This window comes from Miniopterus natalensis, chromosome 1 (assembly GCF_054644295.1).
Source record: "Miniopterus natalensis isolate mMinNat1 chromosome 1, mMinNat1.hap1, whole genome shotgun sequence".
Taxonomy (NCBI): Eukaryota; Metazoa; Chordata; class Mammalia; order Chiroptera; family Miniopteridae; genus Miniopterus; species Miniopterus natalensis.
The window spans coordinates 2,911,925-2,936,877 of record NC_142081.1 but is presented as its reverse complement, the minus strand read 5'-3'; the positions used below and the strand labels follow the sequence as shown (position 1 = coordinate 2,936,877).

Below are 24,953 nucleotides of genomic sequence, written 5' to 3'. Positions count from 1 at the left end.
GAGCCCTGCTCCGGTCCGTGGGAAGGTGGGTGTGCCCTGCGCAGCTGATGCTCGAGCCCGGCCGTGGGCCAGGCGGCCACGCTGCCCCTCGTGGAGGCAGGTGTGCACGGACCTGCCCTTGGGCGCCTGCAGTGCTTCAGAGCGTGTTTATTCCAGCGACCAACTCGAAACCAGAGGGCCTTATTTGGTGGACAGCTCATGTCCCTCTCGGGCCTGGCTTGCCCCAGAGAGCCCCAAGCCCCGTCCCCCGTGGGGGGTGACTGTTGCAGAGTAAGGGCTGTGGTTTTCCTGAGAACCAGCCTCCACGGTCTGCTCAGAAAGGCATGCAGAAAAAAACTTTAAAGGTTTCTTCTTCACACTGGACATACTTACAGGGGGTAACAATTTCCCTAAATACGTAAATACCTGTTACTCCTTAAATGTGCCTTGACTCAGAGCCTTTGGGGCTTGCTCTCTGGTGGCCCTGCCCACCCTGCAGGTCCCTCTGTAGGTCCAAGCGAGGCTCACACCTCCTCTGGCGCCTCTTACTGGCCCTTCCACACTGGGCCCAGCAGCTCCTGCCTCTGGCCTCCTGCCTGTGACACTGTGGGGCAGCACAGTGCCCCTCCTGCCCAGTGCCACGTTACCACGGCCGTCCCTGAAGGCCCCACCGCAGTCTCAGGTGGGTCTAAAAGGGAGCTCTTCCCAACCTCCCGCAAGTGCACCCCGCTCCGAATGTCGTGAAGCCTTGAGCCTGCCCTTCCTGGGCATCTCCGCCCCTGCGGGGCCCCTCCTGCATCCACGCTCATGCCCTCCCTCTGCCCCGAGCCTGCCCCTCCTTGTGGCTGCCACAGCCACTGCCCCAGGCCCAGCTGTCCTGTCATTCTGGTTCTGCTTCACCAGCTGTTAGGGGGATCGGAGGCGGTAGACATGAGAGAGCCACGCAGGGGTGTCAGATCTGTTTTAAAAGGGAGAACAGGAAGATGAAAAAGGAACCCAGGAAATGTGCTTTTACTGCTGTGAGTCGGAGAGATGAGACAGAGGAGCACTCAGTAATTAGGTTACAACGGCCACAGGGCCTTTGTTCTGCCCGGCGGCCGGGCCCACACCTTGTTTTCCGGTGCCACCGTGTCTGCAGCACCCCACCTCTGTGAAACAGGATTCTTTTGTACCCCAGAAACAAAGCTCAGTGCCTGCGGCCCATCAGGAAGCGGCGTTCTCTACTCCCAGGAGCAGCTGGGCCTCAGGAGCTCAGACACTGGCCACCGCAAAGCCCGGATCTGTGGCCCGCTGGTGCCCACACTACACAGCCACTGCGGCTCCCTGGGTGGCACCGAGGGCACCGAGCACAGGCCTGGACTTGCTCCTCACAGCTTCCCCAGTGAAACAAAATCAAGCCACATCCAGGTCTTCCCAACAGATCAATCTCCAATCTGCTCGCATGGGCTGCAAACGGATCACATGGAGATACTGTGGTGATGGCTCTTCTTTAATAAAGTCAGCACATCCGCTCGCAGCCACGTGCTGCAGGGCTCTTGGTGATGTGCTGAAAGTCCACGCAGAGCCCGCAGGAAACTGGCCTAAATATCACGTAATACAAATTATAATTTCTGTTTGCATTCGTATAAAAAATTACAAGTATTTCCTGCAAATTCTCAGGTTACAAAGTGAAATGGAACCCTCGAATGAGGTGGAATTACAAATGTTACAGTGGAGCATACAGTTTGGCTGCTTTCAGATGCGGGGACCAGGCTGGCGGCCTCCAGGCCGCTGGGGCCGCTGCTGCGGGCTGTGTTCCTGGGGCGCGGGTCTCGGAGGACCGAGCCTGCGCGGACGCTCCGAGCGAGCCGCGGCGCTTAGTATCCCCCGCCTTTCCTCTCGATGCTGGGCAGGTGGTACTGTTTCAGGTTAGGCTTGATGTCCTTCTGCGTCTCTGTCTGGTAAAGAAAGTGACCAACATTCAGTGGAGGCTGGGACGGTGGCAGGAGCGGACCAAAGGGGAGCTAGTGAGGCGCTACCTTCTGGTTTGCACCCCCACACCTGAGGGGCCTCAGCACCGGGACCTTCCCGCTCCCTCCGGGCCCGAACACCGCCTGCAGCGCCGGGCTGGAGTAGGAGAGCTTGGTGGCTCCCGGGAGCTTCAGCTGGGGCAGTTCCATCAGGTAGGCCGGGCCCTGCCTCCTGGGTCGGTCCTCCTCCTGCTTCCCGGGCTGTTTCTTGAAACAGAACACAGGGCCGCTGAGCACACGTGGCGCCTCCTCCGTGAAACCAGGAGGAACAAAAGGCTCTTTTGTGCCACTTTTGCCCAATACAACTTCCCGACCGTGAGGTGCCACCAGACAGCAAGGTCCTGCCACCCTGAGTGAGGTGGCTGCTGCCTGGCCCACGGCGGGCGGCAAGGGCTCCGCGTGGGGCCTGGCCCTCAGTGCGGCCGCCGGGCTGGGTGGGCTGGCGGGGGCTGCCTGGGGCCGAGGCCTCGGGGATGGCTCCTAACTCCCGTCAGCCACGCCTCCACCTCCTGCCTTGGTGCAGCTGCTGAACTAAGAATGGCTTCCACCTTTTCACAGTTGAAAACGTTCTCATGGCATGTGAAAACTGTATGAAATTCAAATTTCAACGTCCACAGTGTGTGGGAACACAGCCCCACCCCGCGTTATGCTGTCCGTGGGGGCAGCTGTGACAGACCTTAGGGTTGCAAAGCCTAAAATGCCTGCTCTGGAGCCTTACAGACACACGTGGGTTGCACTCTGACTGCAGGTGAGGCCGTGCTGGGACCAGCAGGGGTGATGGGGCAGGTGGGAGGGGCAGCTGAGCAGGTTCAGCAGGCTCAGGCCCGGGGAGGGGCCTCCATAGTTTGGGACCTGAGCAGTTGAAGGGAGCTGCCTCCACCCTGGAGGGAAGGCGTGGGGAGAAAAGCAAGTCTGGGGGACAGACTGGGAGATAGGCCTGGGAGCCATCAAGCAGGCAGGGAGCCCCGCGTTCTGGAAAGCAGCCTGGCTGCAGGTGTGTCTGCGTCTCAGCTCCCAGCTCATGGTGACATGCAGTCAACGCAGGGGTGAGTGGGCATGGCCGCTGGGAGGGCACAGCCTGGAGTGAAGGGTAGAACCAGGGGCTTGCACGTGGCGCATGGACAGAGTGTGTGTGGAGCCCTCTCTGTGACGGGAGCGCTCACCCGGGGCCAGCGGGAGGTCACCGGTGAGCTGGGTCACCTGGGCGCGGCTCAGCCTCTCTGTGCCCCCGCTGAGGTGGGTCTGGGGGCACAAGTGGCATCCTGCGGGACACCCCACGGCCCCGTCTGGCCTGCCCACGCGGCGCTGGCCGGCAGGGCAGAAAGGGCAGAGCCGGCGGAGCCTCGCGGTGGCACCCTCAGACTCAGGCCACCCGAGGGCGCGGCCCCCGCAGGGCCCCCCTCCTGCCGGCCGCCCGTCCGTACCTGCTTGCTGCCCTCCTTGGAAACCGGCCACTTGTCACTGAGCTGCTCCGGGGCCACGGGGCGCTCGGGGACAGCGGCTTTTCTGTGGCCGCCCCGAGCCTGCTTCTCCGCCGCCCTGCAGGGAGGGAGGAGAGCAGCGCCCCCTGAGAACCCGCCACACAGCCCGTCCTGTCTCCAGAGGCGCCTGTCCCGTCGCGGCCCCCGCCTCTGCCTCCCACACGGGCTATGAGGACCTCGCTCCTTCGTCTCAGCCGCAGTCTCTGGCTGGGGGTGGCCCCGCCACAGGCCCGCACCCTGCCCCAGGTCACAGCGGGGTGGACAGGGGCGTGGACTTGGCTCAGAGCACGTACGTCCAGTGCCGGGTGCACCCAGCTCACTGTCAGACCTCACGGCGAGTTCACCCCTTCACACAGGGGCAAGTGGGCTCCCCGCGGGTCTAACGGAGCCCTCCCCGCGAACAGCCTCCGTCAGGAGAGTATTCCAGAAAAGGGCACTTCAGGGCAGAGAGCTGTTCAGGACGCCCCCCCCCCCCGTCTCAGCAGCCAGCACCCCCCCACCCCCGTTGTCCAGAGCACCCACCTCTGCTCTCGGAAATAGGGGTGCTGCAGGGCCTGGTGGGCACTGATTCTCTCGTCAGGATCATAGGCCACCATTGCGTGCAGGAGGGAGAGGCATTGCGGGGACAGATTGGCTGTCAGGAGAGGAATTCCTGATCCCTTTTTAAAAGGAAAATCAAAACTCATAGCTCTCGACCTGTATTGAAAGCCCAATGATAACAGACGATCACGCCATCACTTCGAGCACGTGGCCCGTTCTCGTCACGACTACAGGGACCTGCGCTGGGGTGACGGCCTGCGACCTAGAGGGGCCCGAGTACACGGGGGGCCAACCCAGAAGGCGCCACACAGAGTGGCCCCCGAGGGAACTGGGGACTTTGGGGGACAATGTCGAGTCAGTGCGGTTCGTCACTAGCTGATGGGGCGGCTGGGCCGCGGGCAGGTGGTGTGTGGGGAATCTCTGTACTTTCCCCTCAGCTTTGCTGTGAACCTAAAACTACTCTGAAAAATAAAGTCTTCTTTTTAAAGAAGGGTGGTGGTGGTGGAACCTGTCATCTATAAACGGAAGAAAAGTACCCTTCCCCAGAGGCTGATACCACATTTCCAGCTGAGAAGAGTGCAGTTAAGTTTAAAAAAAGCAAAAGAGCCCTGGCAGGTTTGCTCAGTGGTTGGAGCCCTCGGACTGAAGGGTCTGGTTTCACTCCGGTCAAGGGCACGTACAGCGCTTGCAGGCTCGATCCCCGGCCCGGGAGGCGACCAATGGACGTGTCTCTCTCACATTGACGATTCTCTCTCCCCCGCTCCACTCTCTCTGAAAAACAACGGAAGAAATATCCTCGGGTGATGATTAAAAAACAAAGAAGGAAAGAAAATCCAAGACAGCTGTCACCCCCTTGCCTTCCCAGGTCGTGCAGCTGCTGGGCGCTGACCACCCCTCGGCCCACAGGCCCTTCCTGGAAGCCCCACTCCCCGGCCTGGCTTCATCTCTGAGCAACACAGAATCCTAAGAGTCCCGGCCGGGGTCAGTGCGGTCGGCAGAGCTGGGGCGGCCGCAGGAGCCTCCCCTGAATGGAGCCAGTGCCTGGGAACCTCATTTACCCAGAGGCCTCTAAGTACCATGTAAATGTGTAACTATTCGGGCCACGACCTGACCGCGAGGCCCTCAGGGCAGTAAGAACCCTTCTGAGATGCCTGAGGGAGAGCGTCCCTCTCAGAACCCTGGGGGCCCCAAGGACTGCGGGGCTGCACCTGCAGCAGACGGCAGCCTGGCCCTGCCCTCGGTCCCCCTCCCCCATGCTCCAGCCCTGGCCGGGGGACAAGCCCACCCGGGACCCCAGGAGCACGGGGCACTCACTGTTTGAACTTGGTGAGGGTCTTCGCAGCAGGGGTGCCCATGACGTCATGGATTTTCGAGATCTGGTCCAGCTCATTGGCTCCAGGGAAGAGGGGCTGCAGACTGGAGGAATGTGACAAGGGGACAGTCCCCTTCGTCCTGGCTGCTCCTAACACCGGAGCCCTCCAGCACCTTTCAAATTAATTCACAGCATTTTACTGCACGAGGAAGGGTGCTCTGTTGGCACTTTTAGCTTCAGTGAAATTGTGACTCAACTTTGCAAAAATAAGTCAACTATCGATAGGAGGGCTCGAGAACGAAAGGGGCACACCAGTCGGGATTCGTGCGGCGGTCAGGGAGCAGGTGGGAGCGGACCTGTGTCCCTGCCCATGCTGGGCTCCGTTCGGATGCGTGTCACCCAGCCATTAAATGCGCCGTCCTTAAGGACACACTCTGAGTGGGAGGGTGCTGCCCCGCCCGTTTGAGTTGCCCCCACATCTCCTCCCCTCTTCCCAGGCCCCGCCCCAGCGGGGAAGCCCCGAGGGGGGCGTGTGGCCAGGAGGATGCTGAGGAGTGGAGGCTGTGCCGGGCGGCCAGAGACCCTGGCGATGCACCCGCACCTCCCAGGCAGGGCCAGGGCCACCGCTCACACCCCCCGGCAGCCCCACGGTGGCATAAGCACGTTTCTACTCGGTCCCTAACTTGGTAATCAGTCATTTCACTGATGAAGCCCAAGGCGGGGGCCCAGGGCCGGGCTGCCAGGTGTTCTGTTCTCCATCACAGCAAGCAAGGAAAGGTGTTGACAAAATACGTTTTCTGTTAAGTTAAAAGCAGTCGCAGCACCAGGATGACTAAGAAATCCGTGCTGTGGGGAAGGGCCTGGCGAGAGGCCCGCCCGCCTGTGCGCACACCAGCACGTTCACACAGGTGCCCGGGCCCCGAGCTGGCTCACGGACCAAGGTGGGGGCTCTACCTGGCGACCTCGTAGAAGACGCAGCCAGCGCTCCACAGGTCCATCTTGTAGCTGTAGAAGCCATCGGTGAGGAGGCACTCGGGGGCCCGGTACCAGCGGGTGGAGATGTACTCCGTGTACGGCTGCTTGGAATAGACACTCCGGCAGGACCCCAAGTCCCCTAATTTCAGGACATCCTGCTGCAGGGGGAGAGAAGCAGGGACAGAGGAATCTCCTTGCACAGCTGTCGAAACAGAAGCCATCTCAAATATTTACGCACTAACGGGAAAGCCACTAGCAACTAAACTGGCCTGTGAAATGCCAGTCACTGGCCGTATATCTGTAAGCACGAGGAGGTGCCCTAACAGGGGAGGACGTGGGCTTCTTTCCAGTGGAACATGCTAGCAAGTGTTCTGCAGACGCTGGAAGAAGTTAAGTCACGTGTGAGTCTGCGAGCAAGTTACACCCACAGCCAGACGCCCAGCGCCGCTCAGGCAGCTCGGGCCGGCTCGCACCCGGCTCTGTGAGCAAGTCAGACCTACCAGGGAGACGGGTTTCGGGGCAGTTCTTCCACTTTCTTTACCCTTCACATTCAGGTGGTAAAATACAGGCCGTACCTGCAGCTACAGCGCAAGGCCCCTCTGCTGGCCTCCTGCCTCGGTTCCCATCCCCAATGCACCACGCCAGGCCATCAACAAGAAGCATAAGGCTGCCTGGCTGGCATTCGGAGTGGTTAGAGCGCCGGCCCATGCACCGAAGGGTCGCGGGGTTGATTCCCAGTCGAGGGCATGGACCTGGGTTGCAGGTTTGATCCCCGGCCCAAGTCGGGATGCATGCAAAGGGAGGCAACCAATTGATGTGTCTCTCACATCGATATTTCTCTCTCTCTCCCCTTCCCTCCCTCCCTTCCACTCTCTCTGAAGATCAATGGAAAAAATATCCTCGGGTGCGGATTCACCACCACCACCAAAAAAAGCATAAGACCGTTAAAGGGCAAGAAAAACAGTCTGAGAGACAAAGCAGGCTTCAGGGCTGGGCTTAGACATGGCACAGGGTTGAGAATCATCAGACGGAATTTACAATAACTACGATTCATCTGTGAAGGGCTCTAATGGAAAAAGTGGACAACACACAAGTTCAGATGGGAAATGTCAGCAGAGATGAAAACTATAAGAAAGGATCACAAGGAAATGCTAGAAACTTTTTTAAATTAGCCAAAAAAAAAAAAGACTTTGCTGGGCCCGGCTGGTGTGGCTCAGTGGTCGAGCATCAACCCAGGAACCGAGAGGTCATCTGTTGGATTCCCCATGAGGGCGCCTGCGTGAGCTGCGGCTCGGTGCTCAGCAGGGCGCAGGAGGCAGCTGGCGCTGACGCTTCTCTCTCACTGCTGCATCTGTCTCTCTACCCCTCTCCCTTCCTCTCTCTAAAAGTCAATAGAAACGTGTTTTTAAATGACTTTGCTGGGTTCATCGATAGACCAAAGACAGCCAGGAAACAACCAGGGAGCTGGGAGATAGGCCAACGGAAACGCCCCAAACTGAAATGCAGAGGAAAAAGGGCAAACACGCAAGAGAACGCCCAAGCACCACGGGCCAATTTCAGAAGTGCTGAGTGAAATAAGCTGGACCAGAAAGAGCGCGTCCTCTAACTCCACTACAGAACATTCTAGGAAAGGAAGCTAATTCTGCAGCAGCAGAGTCACTCGCTGCCTCGGGACAAGGGGCAGGACGCTTTCGGGCGGCCGTGCGTGAGCGGGGCTCTCGCGGGTGAACGCGTGGCCCACCCTGGCCACGCTGTGGCTTTGCCTGGGCAGGGCCCGGGTGGCTCTGGGGCAAGGCCGACCTGCTCGAATCCCGACTCTCCCACTGTTATATTTAGTGTTTGGGGTGATAAGTTGGAGTTTGTTTTTGTACATAGTCTGAGAAAGGTGCCTGAGAGTTTCCTTCCAGGTGTACGGTCGTATTGACGACATGTATTAAATAACCATTTTTTCAAACTGGGAGGAAAACACTACTGCGAACCTCGTATCCAGTTACCTGGGACTGAAAGCACACCCACTGGGAAGTTTTTATTCTACCTTTATGCTGACATCAACTTTTCATACGAAAGCCCTTACCTTTATTAATATATTTTCTGGTTTTACATCTCTGTGAAATATTCCATTTCTGTATTCAATATAAAAGGGAGGAGAGAATTAATTGTGCCTCACTGACGGCGTCCTTAACGAATGCTAACGCGTGCTGCGGATCTGGGAGCTGCCACGTCTCGGGGCCACACCTGTGCATGTGATCCAGGGCCCTGCACAGCTGGTGCATATAGTGCATGACTTTTTTCTCAGATAAGGGGTGTCTTCTCCCTGTACAATCAAGGAAACAGCCAAATATGGGTACCAATGGTCCTTAGGCCCCTTTTTTGAATAAAAAACAGACCCCGTTCTTACTTAATAACACGTGAAAACCTAATTTCCGCTGTGTGGAGTGACCTGAAGCCGTTTTACAGGAAACACAGAGTCCCCCCAAAAAAGCCACTCAGAACTCCACCCACGGCGCGATCCCACCCGGAATCGCGGTGTGTGTTCTGATCGAGGCGAGACAGTGTCCGGTGGGAATCACGGGAGTGGTTGGCTGAGTAACCTGGCTCAGCCTGAGCCCTCCTCCTAACTGCTGAGGAGTCGCTTGTACACCCAGAGTTCTCCTGGGCGCCTGTCTGGGTGGAGATTTCTGTTTTAAAGGACAGGTCAGGCTCACAGCAGTGCAGCTGCTCTACTCTGAGAAGACCGACGGCTGCTTTCCAGGCCACAGGCTCCCACGACGGCACCTGCTGGGCCCATCAGGGCTCGAGGGACAGCTGAGCTGCTGGCGCTGTCCGGGCCCTGCTCCCCGCCTTCCTTCCCGCAGGTGTGTGGGATGCTCTGCTTTCTTCCTCTACTCCAGCATCTTCCAGAAGGTGTCACAGCTCACTTGATTTTCATTTCAAAGGTGTGTTTTAAATTTGTAAAATAACCGTTCTCACCTACCAATTCAGAAAACCGTTACCCCCTCCACGAGCACGAATCCCATAGACCTTCATGGCCCTGCGTTTCTCCGCTGCCTGCAGTCCCCGTGGAGAGCCCTCTTCAGGGACCCAGCCTTCCTTTCCTCCTGGGTACCCCCAACCCTCTGGCAGCCCGGGCGCCCTCCCCGCGCCCCTCCTTGGAGAATCGCTGCCTGATGGAGCGAAGCTACAGGAGACAGGCGCCCTTGTCTGGTTTTGCTCTCCTGACCAAGTTAATTTTTACCAATTTTCTCATTAGGAAGATTCTAAAGAATGTCACGTACAGCACCGCCCTGAACACAGTGATCAGCTGTGGCCTTTGCTGTCTGTCCTCACTGGGGGAATGTGGCAGAGCCATCGGCACACGTCCCTCCCCACGAGACCCCGCCCCCAGGCCTGTGCCTGGCCTTGTGGTCGGGTTTGGAGGTGCACTCTGGGATCCACCGGGGCACAGCCAGACAGCCCTTGGCCGTGCCCCACGGCACCACGTGTGCACGTGCCAGCCATCGGTGCTTTGCAAAGGAGAGCTCACTGTTCTGAGCGGTTAGAGATCTCGCCGGCAGTGTAGCCGATGGGAGAGCAGACTCAGCGAGGAGCCTGGGCAGTGACCAGCACCCCTCTCAGCAACCACGGCCACTCAAGGACGGGCCCTCCCCATTCTGCTCTTTGCAGCCGGCTCATCTTAGGCAAGTGCTGTGGCTTCTTTGGAACTCCATTCCTCACCTCTGCAGCGGGGCCGAGCTCCACCACCAACTATGAAATGCACATATTACCTCATTTAAGCCTCGTGCCGACCCTAAGAGTTGGGACTCTGACTGCCCCCACGGGAAAGAGCCCGACCAGGGCCTCCCGTCACCAAGCGGCGGCGCGTGCTCGGACCCGGTACCCGCTCTCCACGTGGGAGGTCTGGGCTGAGGCAACGCCCTGCGAAGCACAGCAGCAAACCGCAGGACGGTGTCAGTGGCTGGGAGGAGAATTCCCGGGACAGCGAGGTCACATCACACACCGACCGGCAGGGACAGACGTGTAAGGAGCGCGAAGACGTCAATCACTGCTCGCCGTGTCCCGGGACGTGGGAGAAGCGCCGCAACAGACTCGCTTCACTGTGACTCGGCTGTGGATATATGCCGAGGACGTGACACGGGGACTGTCTAAATGGGTCCCAAAGGGCTCTTTTCCTAAGGACGGAACCCCGGTTGCTAGGGGATGGGAAAGCTGTGCGTCAGCTGAATTGGCAATGTTTTCTTTTTTCCTGGTCCATTAGAAACGGTGCACCATACACCCAGCGGGTCAGACTGGATGAAATAGAAACAAACTGAACGAGTCTGTCCGTCACGCCTGAGCCACCCATGGAAACGAACTGGAGGCCACGGTCATGGTCACCTGTCTGGTTTTACCTTTTCCTACCTGGTTCATTCCGCAGCATCACGATTTATTTCAGGACGCCTGCCCCGCTGCAGCCTCTGAAGCTATCACCCTAAGGTGACAGGCCAGCCCACTGCGCCTGCAACAGCCCACGCTCTGGAGGTGGCCGGGGACTGGGATTTCTGCGCCGAGCCCATCTGCTGCCAGGGGAGGGTCTCAGGGGCTGTGTCAGCCGAGAGGGGGCGGGGGACCTTGTGGCCTGCGGGTAGTGATGGTGGCCTTGGCAACCAGAGCTTTCCTGGCCCCACCTCCCTGGAGGCCTGACTGAGCCTCCAAGAGAGACCTGCAGTTTTACAACAAACTCCTTCCTCTGTGGGAACCAGCCGGATGGAACAGCTTCTTGCAGTGAAAGCATCTAACTATGACTCTCAATGTCCAAAACGTCACCAGGGTAGATGACGGACAGTATCCCACATAGGGGACCCCAGTGCCAGGGAGCTCACACTCCGGGTGGACCGGTGGGGACACAGGGAGGCAGATCCGTGCCAGCCGAGTGCTCGAGAGACGGCAGGAAGCGGGGGACGCACCAGAGCGCGGTCAGGCCTCCTGGGAGGTGGCACCAGGAAAGCTCTGGTTGCTGAGGCCACCACTGACACCGTCCCACGTAAAAAACCCCTTTTGGTTAAACTAGCGACGACGGACGCTGTTGCCTGCAACTAAAAGGGGAGAGCCACACGCACTTACGGCCCCTTTCTTTAAACTGCAACCAGACAAGTCCCTACAAGGTGCTCCTCAGAGCACGGCCCACAACACCACACCACAGCCTGAGAGGGGATGAGGGGCATTAGCGGCACCTGCCTGGAAGCTCTGTCGGCCTTTCCTTGTTGCCGGGACATCCAAGCAACCGGTCCTTTTCCCGGTAATTAGTTTTTACTGCATTTTACAAACGTTTTGGACCACAACAGGTAGTAAAAAACAAACTTGGTTTTCTACTGTAGTTTTGGAAACACTGGTCTAAACACCAATCAAAAGACCCCTCTCCCCTGGTTCCAACCCCACGAGTGGCTTCCTACTGACCCCGAATTACCTGAACGCTCACCCGGCCCCACCAGCCGCGGGCCCTGCCCGCACTTCCTACCCCCCCCCACTGCAGCCACGGGCCTAAGGGCCTTTGCACTGGCTGCCCCCGGGCCCCGGGCCCTGCCTGGGGTTCTGGTCACTCCTTCACTCGCTGCTGTCTCTCCTGAGTGTGAGCTCCACGGGGAGGAAGCCGTGTCCATCCTGCTCCCCACATGTCCCCACCTCAAGAGCAGCTCACGGTGTGTCCCAGTGAACGAGACATCCTCTCCTGCATTCCCCCAATTCTCCCATGTTCCAGATGAGCCTGGACGTCGGGCCCACCGTCACCTCTGCCTCGGCTGACATCTAGCAGAGGAGAGAAAACGACCCCCAGCGATCCACTCCCTCAGGATTTTACCTTCACACGGTTTATCTCGGCAACAGTCTCCTCTCTGCATCCAAAATGCACCTTCTGTGCGGCTTCCCCTCCTTCCCGGCCCCTGAAACTGCTGTGCGTACAGGCGGACAGCTCGGTAGAGGCTGCGAACATCCTCCCTGTCCATTCACCGGTTCTTCGGTGCTCAGCAGTGCTACTCAGTATTCCGACTGTCCAGGAGGGTCGTCAGGTAGTGACACGAGCTCTCCAGGAGAGAAAGCTTCGTGCGTGAGCGACCTGCGTTTCCGTCAGCCAGCATCACCGCAAGAGCAAACAATCCGCGTCTGTTCCGGTGAGCACGGAGCGGGGGCCGGGCAGAGGCCCAGGGTGGCCACAGAGCAGAAGCGTTAAGCTTTCCAGTCAGACCTCCGTTTACGTTCCGGCTCTGCTGCTCATTAACAATTAACTTCAGGTTGCTACTTAATCCTTCGGCCTCAGTCCCCTGTAAAACGGGGATGGCGGTAACAGTGCCAAGCACAGGGTCTGTCAAGAGGCGCTGCGCGGTGGTTAGGACACGCGGGAACCTGCCTAAGTTCAGACCCCAGTTCTACTGCTTTCCAGGTACAGAGCCTTGGACAGGCAACCTCTCTGAGCCTCAACTTCATCGTTAAAATGGGGGCAACGACAACATGTGCCTGACGGGGCTGTCGTGAGGGTAAGAGGAGTTAGGCCTGCAAGGAGCTGAGGACAGGGCCTGCGCGTGGCGGGCATTCCTGAGCCGGCAGCACCACCGTCTCTGTAGCTCATCAGTTCCAAGTGGCCCTTTTCAAAAGTTCAGTTCACCCTCCCTGCAGGCAGCTCTGCTCCAACACTCAGGGCCCGAGCAGCGCTGCGGGCGTCCCCGCGCTCTCGCCTCTGGCAACGGGCCGCCCTGGCCGCTGACAGCACCGCGGCCGCGAGTCAGCGCCCGACCTGCAACAGCGCGGCCTGTCTCCAGTCGCGCTCCACAGGCAGACACCGAAAGGGACGCAGCTTCCCCAGCCACACAATTCCCCGACTGCTGAAAAGCAGGTTTCTAAGCAAAGCTTTCTCCAGTGTCTAAACGCACAGAAACCTGCCGGAAACTGCCCCCTCCCTTGAGTTTTGAAATATCACACTCGAGGGAGCAGCCGTCGGGAGCCTGAGACAAGACACGCGTCTCCCACCGCCAAGGACGCGAGCGCGCGGGTTCCTTACGGGTAAGGCCTCGGTCACCGGCGCAGACATGCCCGTGGAGCTGGTGAGGCGAGTGCTGGCTCCCGCGGCACGGGCGCCCCGCCTGCGCCCCGCCTGCGCTGCTACACGCAGATGAAGCCAACCCCGCCGGCCGCAGGCTCAGGAAATGGGACCGCACAGCAGCGCCTCCCGGTTCACGGGGCCAGGCTCAGCCCGAGCCACAGCGGCCGGGCTAAGAGCTCTATTTTAAGTAGGTTTCAGACCAAGAAACCAGATCTAACTTTGTTAGAAATGCGCTTGAAACAAGACTAAACCTGACTGAGGGGCTACCTATGAATGATTATAAGAAATACCATGGAGTCCCAGATATGAATCTCCTATCTTCCCAAAAAGATCCAAAAGTTTTTGGATCAAAATATTTTACATCAATTTATGGATGTAGAAAAATGTGCCCACTTACTCCATTTAATTTACTAAAGCACATATTCTAAGTCCCATGTAAAGTCTACTTGTTTGATGATGTAGTTTTCTCCGCTCTGCACTTCACAGAACAATCTCATCTGCAGTCTCCACGGGCGCGTCCAGCATCCGTGTCTTCCTCGGAGCAGCTCGTGGATCGGAACCTTTTCCAGAGCAACCATCTTCAGTTTGGCCTGAATTGTCTGAGCCAACAGAGCAGTTTCTAAGTCATCGATGATGCTGTCAGGGACACCCTATTCCAGGCCACAGGCACTCGCATGACACCAGGAGGTTACTTTTTTGGTTGGTCCCATAAGCACAGTGTGACCTGTGAAATGTAACACTTCCTGTGCGCTTTCTCAGTGACATTCTCAAGGCTCACTGTCCTGGCATCTCACACAACCGTGAGGTCAGCCCCAGGGATGGTTGTTAGATGTGGGCCAAGGACCTGCCTCCTCCTCTCCATTCCCTCAGGTGACCCCTGTAGCCTCCAGCCCCCCCTGGCCGGCCCAGGCGCCGGCTTTCCTAACAGGGCTCCATTGTTCGAGAGTAAATGAATGAGCACCCTGTCATTCGGGAGACTCTGGAAGGATCCAAATATAAGGAGGTGCCCTCTCCTGTGAGGGTTCTTTGGGGGAAAGCCCTGTCTTACCCTGAGGCAGGAACAGAAACAGATCAGCAGCAGAGCCCAAGAGAAGACTGACCGTGGAGTGGGGACCTCAGGGAGGGAGCTGAGCTGCCCCAGCTGTCCTGCGGCCATCCGGCCCTGTGTGTTTGTACATAAACACTGCACTCGGGGACGACCGACCTTGAGAACCAAAACAAAGTTTGTGCAAACTACAAATACGTTCTTACGTTAGCTTTCCAATGACTCTACGTACCTCGTATCAGTTCATAAACATTCATGTCCATAAGTTCACATATTAGCGCAAGAGAACCAGATTTTCTGTCACTGCAGAAGAAAGCAGGTTTTTAAATGTTTCCTCGTGTCTTAATCAGAAAAAACAATCAGATATTTAATTCATCTGTAAACATTTCTGGTAAAAGTAAAGTACTCCCACATCAGACAAAGGCCAAAGTGTAATGACTGAAATAGAAGTTTTGGTTTTAAAGAAATATTTCAGGTAAAATTAATTTAAAATAATAGTAAAGCCCTACTTTAAGCAAAAACTCTAAAAGTACCACCCCCCATTTTTGAAAGACATACATCCTGACAAAATATAAAATTAACTCTCAGGAGAGAGAAGAAATGAGGTTGGAGAGCTGGCCAAGCAGAAGAGGGGATTTAACTCACGCCCTGCGGATGCCATCTTAGTTTTAACTTCCCTATATTACTTCCATGTGACTGGCATACATTACAACGGGGGAAGAGTCCAAAAACCAGCCGGGAAAAGGGAGAAAGACCGTCAGGCCTTGCCCAGTGGGGACAGAGACCTTCAGCTGAGCCAGCAGCTTCTCCTGATTCAAATGGTCCTGGAAGGGATCCCTAACCCCACAGGGCAGCCCTGACTGGCTCAGAGTGCCTCCGGGGGCTGGAGGGCCCCCACTGTCTCTCAGGGTGACAGGAGGCCCCAGCACAGGTCTGGACAGAGAGCTTTCTAAAGTGCCTCTAAAGCGCCTTCTGCAGGCCGGGTGTGACTGTTGCACACAGACCTCAGTCTCCAGATGCGGCCCAAGGGGACACTCGGCACAGCCGCGGGTTCCAGGCGGCCATGTGGCTGCAGCCACAGTTTATACCAAGTTTAAAACTGTTGGTCCTCTGATGAATACCTGCTGCACGTGAGGGGTCAGAGACCGAGACTGTGATTTCGTGGCAGGTTCTAAAGGCCAGGCCGCCTTCCTGGGGAGCAGCAGCAGGGGCGCAGGGAAAGGCAGGGCCTAGACCCCCCCGTGAGCCCTGCTCAGGGTCCGCATGCAGGCACAGCTGCCAGCGCCTGGGGACAGCTGTGCCCTGCCTTCCTGGTCACAGGTAAGACTTATGGAAACTGTTCTATAGTGAGACCAGGAATTTCAAAACCCCTGAAACGGTATCAATTATTGTAAGAAAGGCTGCATGAGACTGCAGAGATGACTGCGGCAGGGAAAGGAAGGCCAGTCCCCCCACCCACCCCCACCCGAGATATGACAACAGTGCTTCCCCAGCGGGTCCCAGTTCACACTCGAGGCCTCAGGAGCCGGGAATCAGATACACAGCTGACCAAATAAATATGTGACTTAAGATAAAAATTACTACTCTCTGAGCTATGAAGCAAATATCTACAATGCCTACCATGATCTTTCTTAAAAAGAGGTTTAATCATTATCATGAAATTTAGATAATTTTTAAAGGCCCGAATATACTTACAAAACCACTTCATGCAACGTAAGAATGTTTGGGTGTGGATTCAGGCGCCTCAGGGCTTGTATCTCCCGGAGATTGTTCACTTGCTCAATACTATCGTGTAGGCAAAAACAAACAACTCATGTAGCATGCAGGTCAACTTTAAATCTGGGTCATTAAATCATCACTTACTGTCCACGGTCACAACTGAAAACCCACAGACACTCCCAGCAAGTTAATCAGGTTTTACTTCTCCATTAGCAGCTGAAATTAGGCGAGTCACGTTTCTGCGCTATCCTATAAAAATCAAAGTTCTTATGGCTCTGCACATAAATTCAAATTTTTCCCATCTAAGCTCCTGAAAGAATACCTTGGTAGTTTATTTTGCTATATTAAGAAGCATATAGAGATATTAAAATTTCCTATTAATCAGTTTATGAGAACCAACCGAGCAATGTAAAAGCCATGTAAAAATTGGCATTTTAAATGTCCATAAACAGACCCACCCTTCCTTATCGTTACCAAAGGCTGTCATTTTTTTCCACTGCCTTCACCTGGTGACAGGTGGCCTCTCAGCAGGTGTGTCTTACTGCAGGCTTTTCTTAAAGACTGCTGTGCCTGATGCCCTGTTCACACCCCAAATCCCATCAATACAAATGTAATAGAGGCGAGGGCCAGCGGCTGCCATGCCCTCCGACGGAACCTCAAAGGAGCCTTGCCTCCCTCCCAGGTGGGGCCCACGGACTCGCTGCGTCAGAGACTTTCACCCCAGAGGTTCTCAAAGGGAGTGATTGTGGGAATCACCTTCCTTTGAGCTGGTGAAATTCCGTTCTACTCACTTTAAATATATATATCTTTATTGATTTGAGAGAGAGGAAGGGAGTAGGAGAGAGAAACATCAATGATGAGAAAGTCGTCATTGATCAGCTGCTCCTGCACGCCCCCGACTGGGGATGGAGCCCAAAACCGGGGCATGCGCCCTGACCGGGAATCGAACCGCGATCTCCTGGATCCTAGGTGGATGCTCAACCACTGAGCCATGACTGGCAGGGCTACAGCTGCATTTTTTAAAGTAAAAAATGCAGTGTCAGTTAGTAGAGATCCGGGGGACTGGGTGTTGTATGCCAACTTCCACCATTCCTCTACAAATTCTGCCGCCGCCATGGTGTCCTTCCGCTCCCCGGTTCTCAGTTCGTGTGCGTGACCCGTTCCACTGCGTCTCGGCCTGTTAGCATCTGAAGATATTCTACTTGCCATCAGCTCTTCGTGAAGACCCGAGACCGGCTCCTCTCACTGTGATTATCGCCTCGAGTCAGACAGTTTTTTCTGCGTGCTGAGGATGTGATCTGTGTGTCTCTCCTCTACTGAAATCCTATTTGCAAATGGAATGTTAGTGGGTTTAAGTTCCGTTGCTCTCTCTACAGAGTCAGCTACTGAATGGTCTCGCACTGTGTTTGTTCCTGCCACTCCAACCAGAGGTTTCGCTGCGGAAGACAAGCCCACTCTGTGCTGAGGCGGCTATGGCTGTGCAGCCTTCCAGAAGTATCTACCCATCTGTCCAGAACCTCAGCTCTAACCACACTTGGGTTCCTAGGGTTTGAGTAATTCTGCTTTGCAGCTGTTGCAACAGTCTCCCATGGGTGGTCAATCCCCTCAGGTTTGGATGCATGGCTGCAGATACCTGTCCACAGCCTGAGATGACCACTGATCTGTGCGTCAGCCACCCGACACCCCTGGCCCAGGTCTGCGCTCCCTTCCAAGGACAGCAACATGCCAAAGTAGGATTCCCACTATAGAGCCTCCCCCACATACATAAAGAAAAGCCAAGGAACACCGATTCAGTGGTATTTTATTAAAAATCTTTACTTATTATGGGTTTTAAAAGGAAAATGTGTTCTAATCAACCACTTTTAAAGGGAGGTGAAGAGCAAGAATTATTCTAAACTACATCAGATGACAACGGGGATGGCAACGAGGCTGCCGTCTGCTGCACGTGAGCCTCACACCCACCTGGCAGCTACCTCCTGGTCCTTCCCTCCTCTGGTCCTCGAGCGCCTGGAGACAAGGAAGCCACGGCTCAGGTGCTCGTGTACTACGGAACTCAAGGGGTTCACTGCGTGGGGTGCTCTACTCAATACTCAGACATGGGTGTCCAAGGTAGTTCTATTTACGTGCAGCAGGTACAGGAGACGGGATTCACATCCAAAGCCCTGCCTCGGGAAGGGAGGCTTAGCCACTGCTTATGATCAAACCTCAGTTCTCAAATGTCTCTCATCTTGAACAATTTGCTTCTCGACCAAGTTGTTCATGGGAAAATGTCTCCACTGTTGAACAAAACTTCGGTTCTCGACCCGACAGTCCTTTCATGCTGACACCGTATGATCCGTCACGCGTCTCTCAGGCGACAAAGGAGAGGATTCGAGAGTGTGAGTCAGTTTACCACCAACCCTCCTGTTGTTAACATCTCAGGAAATTGTGCTGTGAATATTTTTGTGTGTTTTTTGCTTTTGTTGCTGGAACAGATTAATTTGATTTACATTATTTCTAATGGGGAAAATGGGTCACTTTTCGAATAAACAGCTTCTCCAACAGCCTCCAGAAGGAATCAAGTTCGAGAACCAAGGCTCCACGTGTAGACTCTTTGTCAACTACATGTTGATTTCTTCCGGCCCTTGGCTACACTCATCCTGGCTGAGCTCTGGTCAAGTTCATCCTGTTTCCACTGGTCTGGAAAACACTGTGCTGTACACTAACACCCGCAAGAGCAGCATTCAGTGAGAATGCCCAGGCCTGAGACCCTTGTCCCAGCTGACAGCAGGGGTGAACTTCCACGAGGGACTGAGGCTGCACGAGTACACGAAGGCACTTCTCCAGATAAACTGCATGTCCCCCACCCCTCAAAAGAATGCCCCTTAGAGCAGTCTCATCTTTGATGGAAACACTTCTACTCTGTGTTATAGACAGCTCTGCTTCCTGAGGGGACATCTGGCCGAGCGTGTGGTTGCTGACAGCGGCTCAGCAGTGACATGCCCGCACGGTGTTCTGACACAGCAGCAGGCTCGGACGTGTCCAGGCCACTTTTTGTTTGCATCTCTTCACCAAAGTAATAGCTGGCAGGTCCTGCTGTCTGTAAGCACATTTACCCCAGAACCTGACAGTAGGACTGGCTCTCCCCTGAGGGGCCAGTGCCTCTCACCCACCCTGCAGCTACAAGTCCACCCTCAGCCATCTGGGCTTGTGATGTGTTTCTCCAAGGGGGCTGTTCAAGGAAGTCTGCCCTTACACACGGGGTGATCAGTGCGCTGCGTGTCAAATTCTCTATAAAATTTTCTATTGAGAGTAATTTGACGCCCAAAGGAAGAAGTGACAGAAAAGCCAGAGACCAGCGACAGCCGTCCTGGCAGAGCAGGGAGCAGCCACCCCTTTGGGCTGTGCAGAAAGGGAACCTGGACTCAGATCTGGCTCTGTGACAGCTGTCGAGCTGCTTTACAACTCTAAGCTCGTCCTCCTGCGCAGAAAGGGATGGTGACCTCGATCCCATGGGGACACTGCGAGGAGGAGGTCACTGTTCACCATACCCTTAGACACCACTAGCTGTCCTATGCTCCTTCCTGACCTGAGAAACAAGTTTTCACACTAAGAGCCTGAAGTCAGGGTTTATATCCCAAAACACTCCAGAAGGCTCGGCACCAACGTGGGGGAGAGACTATGCTTTTAAAAAATGTGCTTCAGACATTTAGAGACGTCAATTCCTTTGACATGAAAAGCTGAGCTTCAAGCCCCACCACTGGAAAGTTCAACAGCTACAGTAAAGCAGCATTCAGCCCGCTATTCCACTGGCGTGGTAATGACCTCAGCATGATCCATACTGAGCCACACACTCAGGGACACAAGGGGTTCTCTGCGGGACACAGCCACAGCACTCCTCCAAGGGACCTGTCCAGAACCCAAGAGCCCCCTCTCCACACACTGTCCCCCAGGGATTCAACTTCTCCAACCCTATTTGGAAACTACTTTTTCTTTTTTTTTTTAATATATCTTTATTGATTTCAGAGAGAGGAAAGGAGAGGGAGAGAGAGAGATAGAAACATCAATGATGAGAGAGTCATTGATCGGCTGCAGCCCACAACCTGGGCATGTGCCCTGACCGGGAATCGAACCCTGATCGCCTGGATCCTAGGTCAACGCTCAACCGCTGAGCCACGCCCGGCCGGGCATGGAAACTACTTTTCAATTAACTGATTCACAATTAATTAAATCACAGCGGCTTCTGGTTTACTTAGACTAAGGTTTTGTTTATAAAAGTCCAACAAACAAAACTCTGAGGAACGTAGACTGTTTAAGTGAAGCATACTTTTACAATTGAAGTTTTTTGTGACCAATTAATCATTGATATCACAGTAAACTGGGACATAAATAAAACCCAGTATAATAAACATAAAATGAGCCCATAATCCTCACTGCCTGAAGAAATGTGACTGTTCCTTACATATTGTTACATGAATGCAATCTTCCCACAAATACTAAGTTGCCCCGCTGGTTTAACCTAGTCCGCTTGGAGTGTTAACCTACCTTTCAAAGTGCTGCTTCATTTGTTTACATGCATAGTAGTTTCCATCCCTCAGGCTCTGCATCTTCATAACTTCAGAAAACGTTCCCTCGCCTATTTTGCCAATTGCTTTGTAGTCTATAAATAAAAACATTTATAAAGACAAGGTTTTATTTATACATGTATTTTCCACTCCCAGACAGCGAACGTGTTCCCTGGAAGATAATCCAGCAGCATGTATTGAGGATTGTTTCTCTTGTTTTCTAAGGTTCAGAGTCCCCCTCACTGTGTGCCGGCAAGAGCACGTCTCCTCTCTGAGCTCCCCCAACAGCAGGGAACCACGTGACTGGCATCCTGGAGGGATGAGAGGCTCAGACCCCACCAGAGCTGGAAAGCAGAGGAGCAGGGTGGCCCACCGGGATGGCTCAGGCGTGCACCTGGGCGTCGGCAGAGGGGGCACTGCACCAGCAGCCTCGGAGCATTATTTAACCCTGAGAGTGGAGGTCAAATTCACTTTTTGTTAAGAGAGAAAGTTGTCACGCCCACGTACAAACATGTGTATTCAAGCCCTGCTTTGGAAGATCTTGAGGTGATACCCATGGAGCTGTGGGGCTCAGCCAGATCAGGAATGAAAAGGATTGGGGGAGGCTAGTTACTATGCTCAAAGCACATGTCTGGACCACAGTTGTCAGGAAGAGGGTGCAGCTTCTAATTTCCACTCTCCTCAAGAGATTGAGTAATTCAAGCCAAACTACTAAATCAAGGTCAGGAACCCTGGATGAAGAGGTCTGCACCCAATTACTTACACCGTGCAGTGAGGAAAACTGTGACCTGAATTACCAAACATCATAAAATCATTCCTAAACACATAAATAATTTAAATTGTAATTGTACCCTGCTCTGGCCTGTGTGGCCCAGTGGTTAGAGCATCTGCCTGAGCACCAAAGGGTTGAGGGCTTGATTCCAGGTCAAGGGCAGGTACCTGGATTGCAGGTTCTATCCCCAGCCCAGGTTGGGGTGCCTGTGGGAGGCAACCATCCACGTGTCTCTCTCACATCGATGTTTCTCTCTCTCTCTCTCTGAAAAGCAATGGAAAAAATACCCTCAGGGGAGGATTGAAAAAAAGTTATCACGAAAGACACAAAAGTGCCCTGGCGGCAAGGCTCAGGGGTTGAGCGTCAGCCCATCATCCCATCAATCCATGCCCCGAGAGGTGGCAGGTTTGAGTCCCGGTCTGGGCACATTTGCAGCTGGATCCCAGTAGCAGATGTGCAAGAGGCAGCCAACAGACGTTTCTCTCCCTCTCCCTTCTTCCTCTAAAATCAATAACAAAAAAAAAGGGGGCACAAAAGGCAGGACACTGTGCCAGATGAAAGGAGACCAAAGAGATCGGACAACAGAATGCAATTAGTGATTTCTTATTGGATCCTGGAAAAATAAAAACGCCTGCACTGAACATAATTGGGATCCGTGGGAAACCCGGGTTGCAGACCTGCGCACGCGCGGGCAGCCTAGTATCGCGGGAGCGGCACCGGCTGCGGCTGCGGCTGCGGCTGCGCGGGGCCCTGCTCCCCCCGCAGGGGCCGCGGCGGCGCCGGCGCCCCGACGCCCTCCCGTCCGCGCTCGCTCCCAGAGGGCGCCCGGGGCACCCGGGTGGAGGGCTTATCAACACTCGGGCAACTCCTCCTGCGGCTCTCCTGTGGACGCCACCATTTCCAAAATAAATAGTTGGAACGGAAAAAAGGGATATGGTAAAAAAAAAAAGTGTGTGCCGTTCGCAAGCTCACACTATAAGCAAAAGTGCAAAGCCCTTCGTAGGCCCCGCGCTCGAAACGCAGGTCTGGGCGCAGCAGCGAGAAGAGCTGACGCGGGGACCCCCGCCCCCAGCAGCGGGAGCGCGACGGCTCGCAGGGGCTCGGGCGAGCTGCTCCCCGCGGGCGTCTCGGTGCACGACTCGGCCCATCGGCACCTGGGGTGCGAGCCAACGGCGCGGGACGGCTGTCCTTCCACAGCAGGGGGTCCGCAGGGCTTTCTGCACCCGGGTCCCGCGCACCCATTCGCGCAGCCCGGGGAGGCCGGGGCCTCGGGGACGCCGAGCGCACGAAGCCCAGCCTGCAGGTCCCGGGAGCCTCGGCTCCTCCCCTCCCCTCCCCGCCCCTCTCCCCGCCCCCGCCCCGCCCCGCGATCCCTTCCGGCCGCCCCGCCCCCTCCATCCCCCCTCCCTTCCGGCCGCTCCGCCGCCCCGCCCCGCCCCCTCCCTTCCGACCGAACCCGCCCCCTCCATCCCCCATCCCTTCCGACCGACCCCGCCCCCTCGGTCCCCCATCCCTTCCGGCCTCCCCCGTCCCCGCCCCCCGGGACCCTCCGGCCCCCAGCGCCCCGGACGCCCCCGTCCAACCCACATCCCGCCCCTTCCGGCTGCCCCCGCCCCTGGGACCCTCCGACCTTCCCCCCGGCCGTCCACCTCCGCCACGCACCCTCGCGTGGTCGCCCTTCCCCAGCCCCACTCACTCTTCATCCCGGACGCGGGAGCCGGCGACTACCCCTGGCTGACCCTGGACGGAGAAGAAAGCGGCAGGGAGGGCGGCCCCTGGCTCCCGCGGCTCTGAGGCGGGGTCCGGAACTAGGACCTCCGCGGTGGCCCCGGGTCGGAGAGCGTTAGGACCCGGCCGCCATGTTGTATCCCGGTCACCCTAGCAACCGGCGAGCCCGGAACACGCCGAGGCCGCGCCCCCCTCCCGCGCGTGCGCAGAGCGGCCCGTCCGCGACAGCCGGCGTCACGTGCGCCCGCGCCTGGCGGCCCGCCGGTGCGTCCTCGTTGCCACGCAACCGTCTGCGCGTCCAAGCCTCTGAGGGGCGCCGGGGCCGGTGGGTGTGGTTCGGTGGGCTCCGGCGCCCTCCGCCGTCCCGCAAAGGTTAGGGGTTCGATCCCCCGTGGGCGCGCGTGCAGGAGGCGCCCGGCAGGCGTTTCTCTTGCTCTCCTCGCCCTCTCTCTCTAAAATCAATAAACCTGTACTCGGGTGACGATTAAGAAAAATTAAAAGGCATCACCATACCAAGGTCATCTTAAGTTTCTGCTATATTCTCTTCTAGGAGTTTTGCATTTTACATTAAGGCCTGTGATCGATTTTGAGCTAATTAGGCTAAGCTTTTTGACAATATGTATATTATGGACAGTTCAAAATTAAAATGGATAAGGCTACTCAGGATCTCAGGCAGCTACCCGAAGGAGGTGGCTGCGGGGGGCTGGGGAGGGAGGAGCATGGCATTGCTGTTAAATGGCTATAAAGTTTCACTTCTGCAAGATAAACAATTTCTAGAGATCTGCGGTACAACATAGTGCCTGTAGTCAACAATACCATATTGTGTACCCAAAAATAAGTTGAGTGTAGATCTCATGTTGAGTGTTCTTACCACAAAGAAAGGGGGGCCTGAGGAAACTTTTGGAGGTGATGGATGAGTGTTCGAGCTTGATTGCGGTGATGGTGTCACGGTGTATGCATGTGTCCAAACTCATCAGTTTGTATGTGTTAAATATATGCAATTTCATATGTCAATTGTACTTCAATAGAGCCTTTAAAACAACAAAATTAATAAGATGACTATAAATACACTTATTTCAAGTTATTTAAAAAAAAAATTTAATTTATTGATTTCAGAGAGACAGAGGAAGGGGGGAAGAGAGAGAAAGGCCAATCTTTTTCAAATGCAGTTCGATTTAGGCCACTGCCCCCCCCCCACTCTTACCCACTTGTTCACCTAAAACACTTCACAGGTTCCTAGTGCTCCCAGAATGAACACAAAACATAGCATGAGGTGCCAGACGTTTTACACCTGGCCCTGCCCGTCTCCTGCATGCACAGACAAAGGAACACACACTCATGCACGCATGTATACACACTGGTACTCTGGCGCTACCACTTGCCCTGTTGCACACAGATCAGCCCCTGCCATTACTGACTGTTTTATGTTTGCAACCAGCCCTTTCAAAAGGACCAGAGAAACAGAACTTCCTGTCTATCAACTGCCCTGAATGTCTGGGGAGGGGCCCTGGGAAAGGGTGGTGACGTTCATTTATTGAGCAGCTACTGTGTGCCAGACCTCTTCTAAGCACTTTGTGGGAATAAATGGATTTAATTCATTTGTTTCCTGTTAAATGGGGTGGCAGAAAGGGTGACTGACTCCCTCTTCCCGATTAGCACCAGAGAAGCCATTGAATGAGAGAGAGGCATGGGCACCAGGTGTAATGACAGAAGGAAGACCCTGTAGAGACTCGGGTGGGGGGAGGCGAGGGTGCTGAGTATATGCAGCACTGGAGGAGGT

At 55.5% G+C, this 24,953-nt stretch overlaps 1 protein-coding gene across 1 annotated transcript; it reads right to left on the bottom strand.

Moving 5' to 3' along the window:
* Positions 1–955: 955 nt before the first annotated feature.
* LOC107536485 (MAPK/MAK/MRK overlapping kinase) lies at positions 956–23,244 on the bottom strand. Its single transcript, XM_087818125.1, has 12 exons — positions 23,142–23,244; positions 20,654–20,768; positions 16,106–16,195; positions 14,643–14,713; positions 8,532–8,610; positions 8,371–8,419; positions 6,276–6,454; positions 5,324–5,425; positions 3,992–4,165; positions 3,413–3,527; positions 1,998–2,195; positions 956–1,916 (listed from the first exon to the last, which is right to left on the bottom strand). Exons 1-12 carry the CDS (start codon positions 23,146–23,148, stop codon positions 1,836–1,838), a joined length of 1,260 nt encoding a protein of 419 aa, XP_087674251.1. The 5' UTR covers positions 23,149–23,244; the 3' UTR covers positions 956–1,835.
* Positions 23,245–24,953: the final 1,709 nt, after the last annotated feature.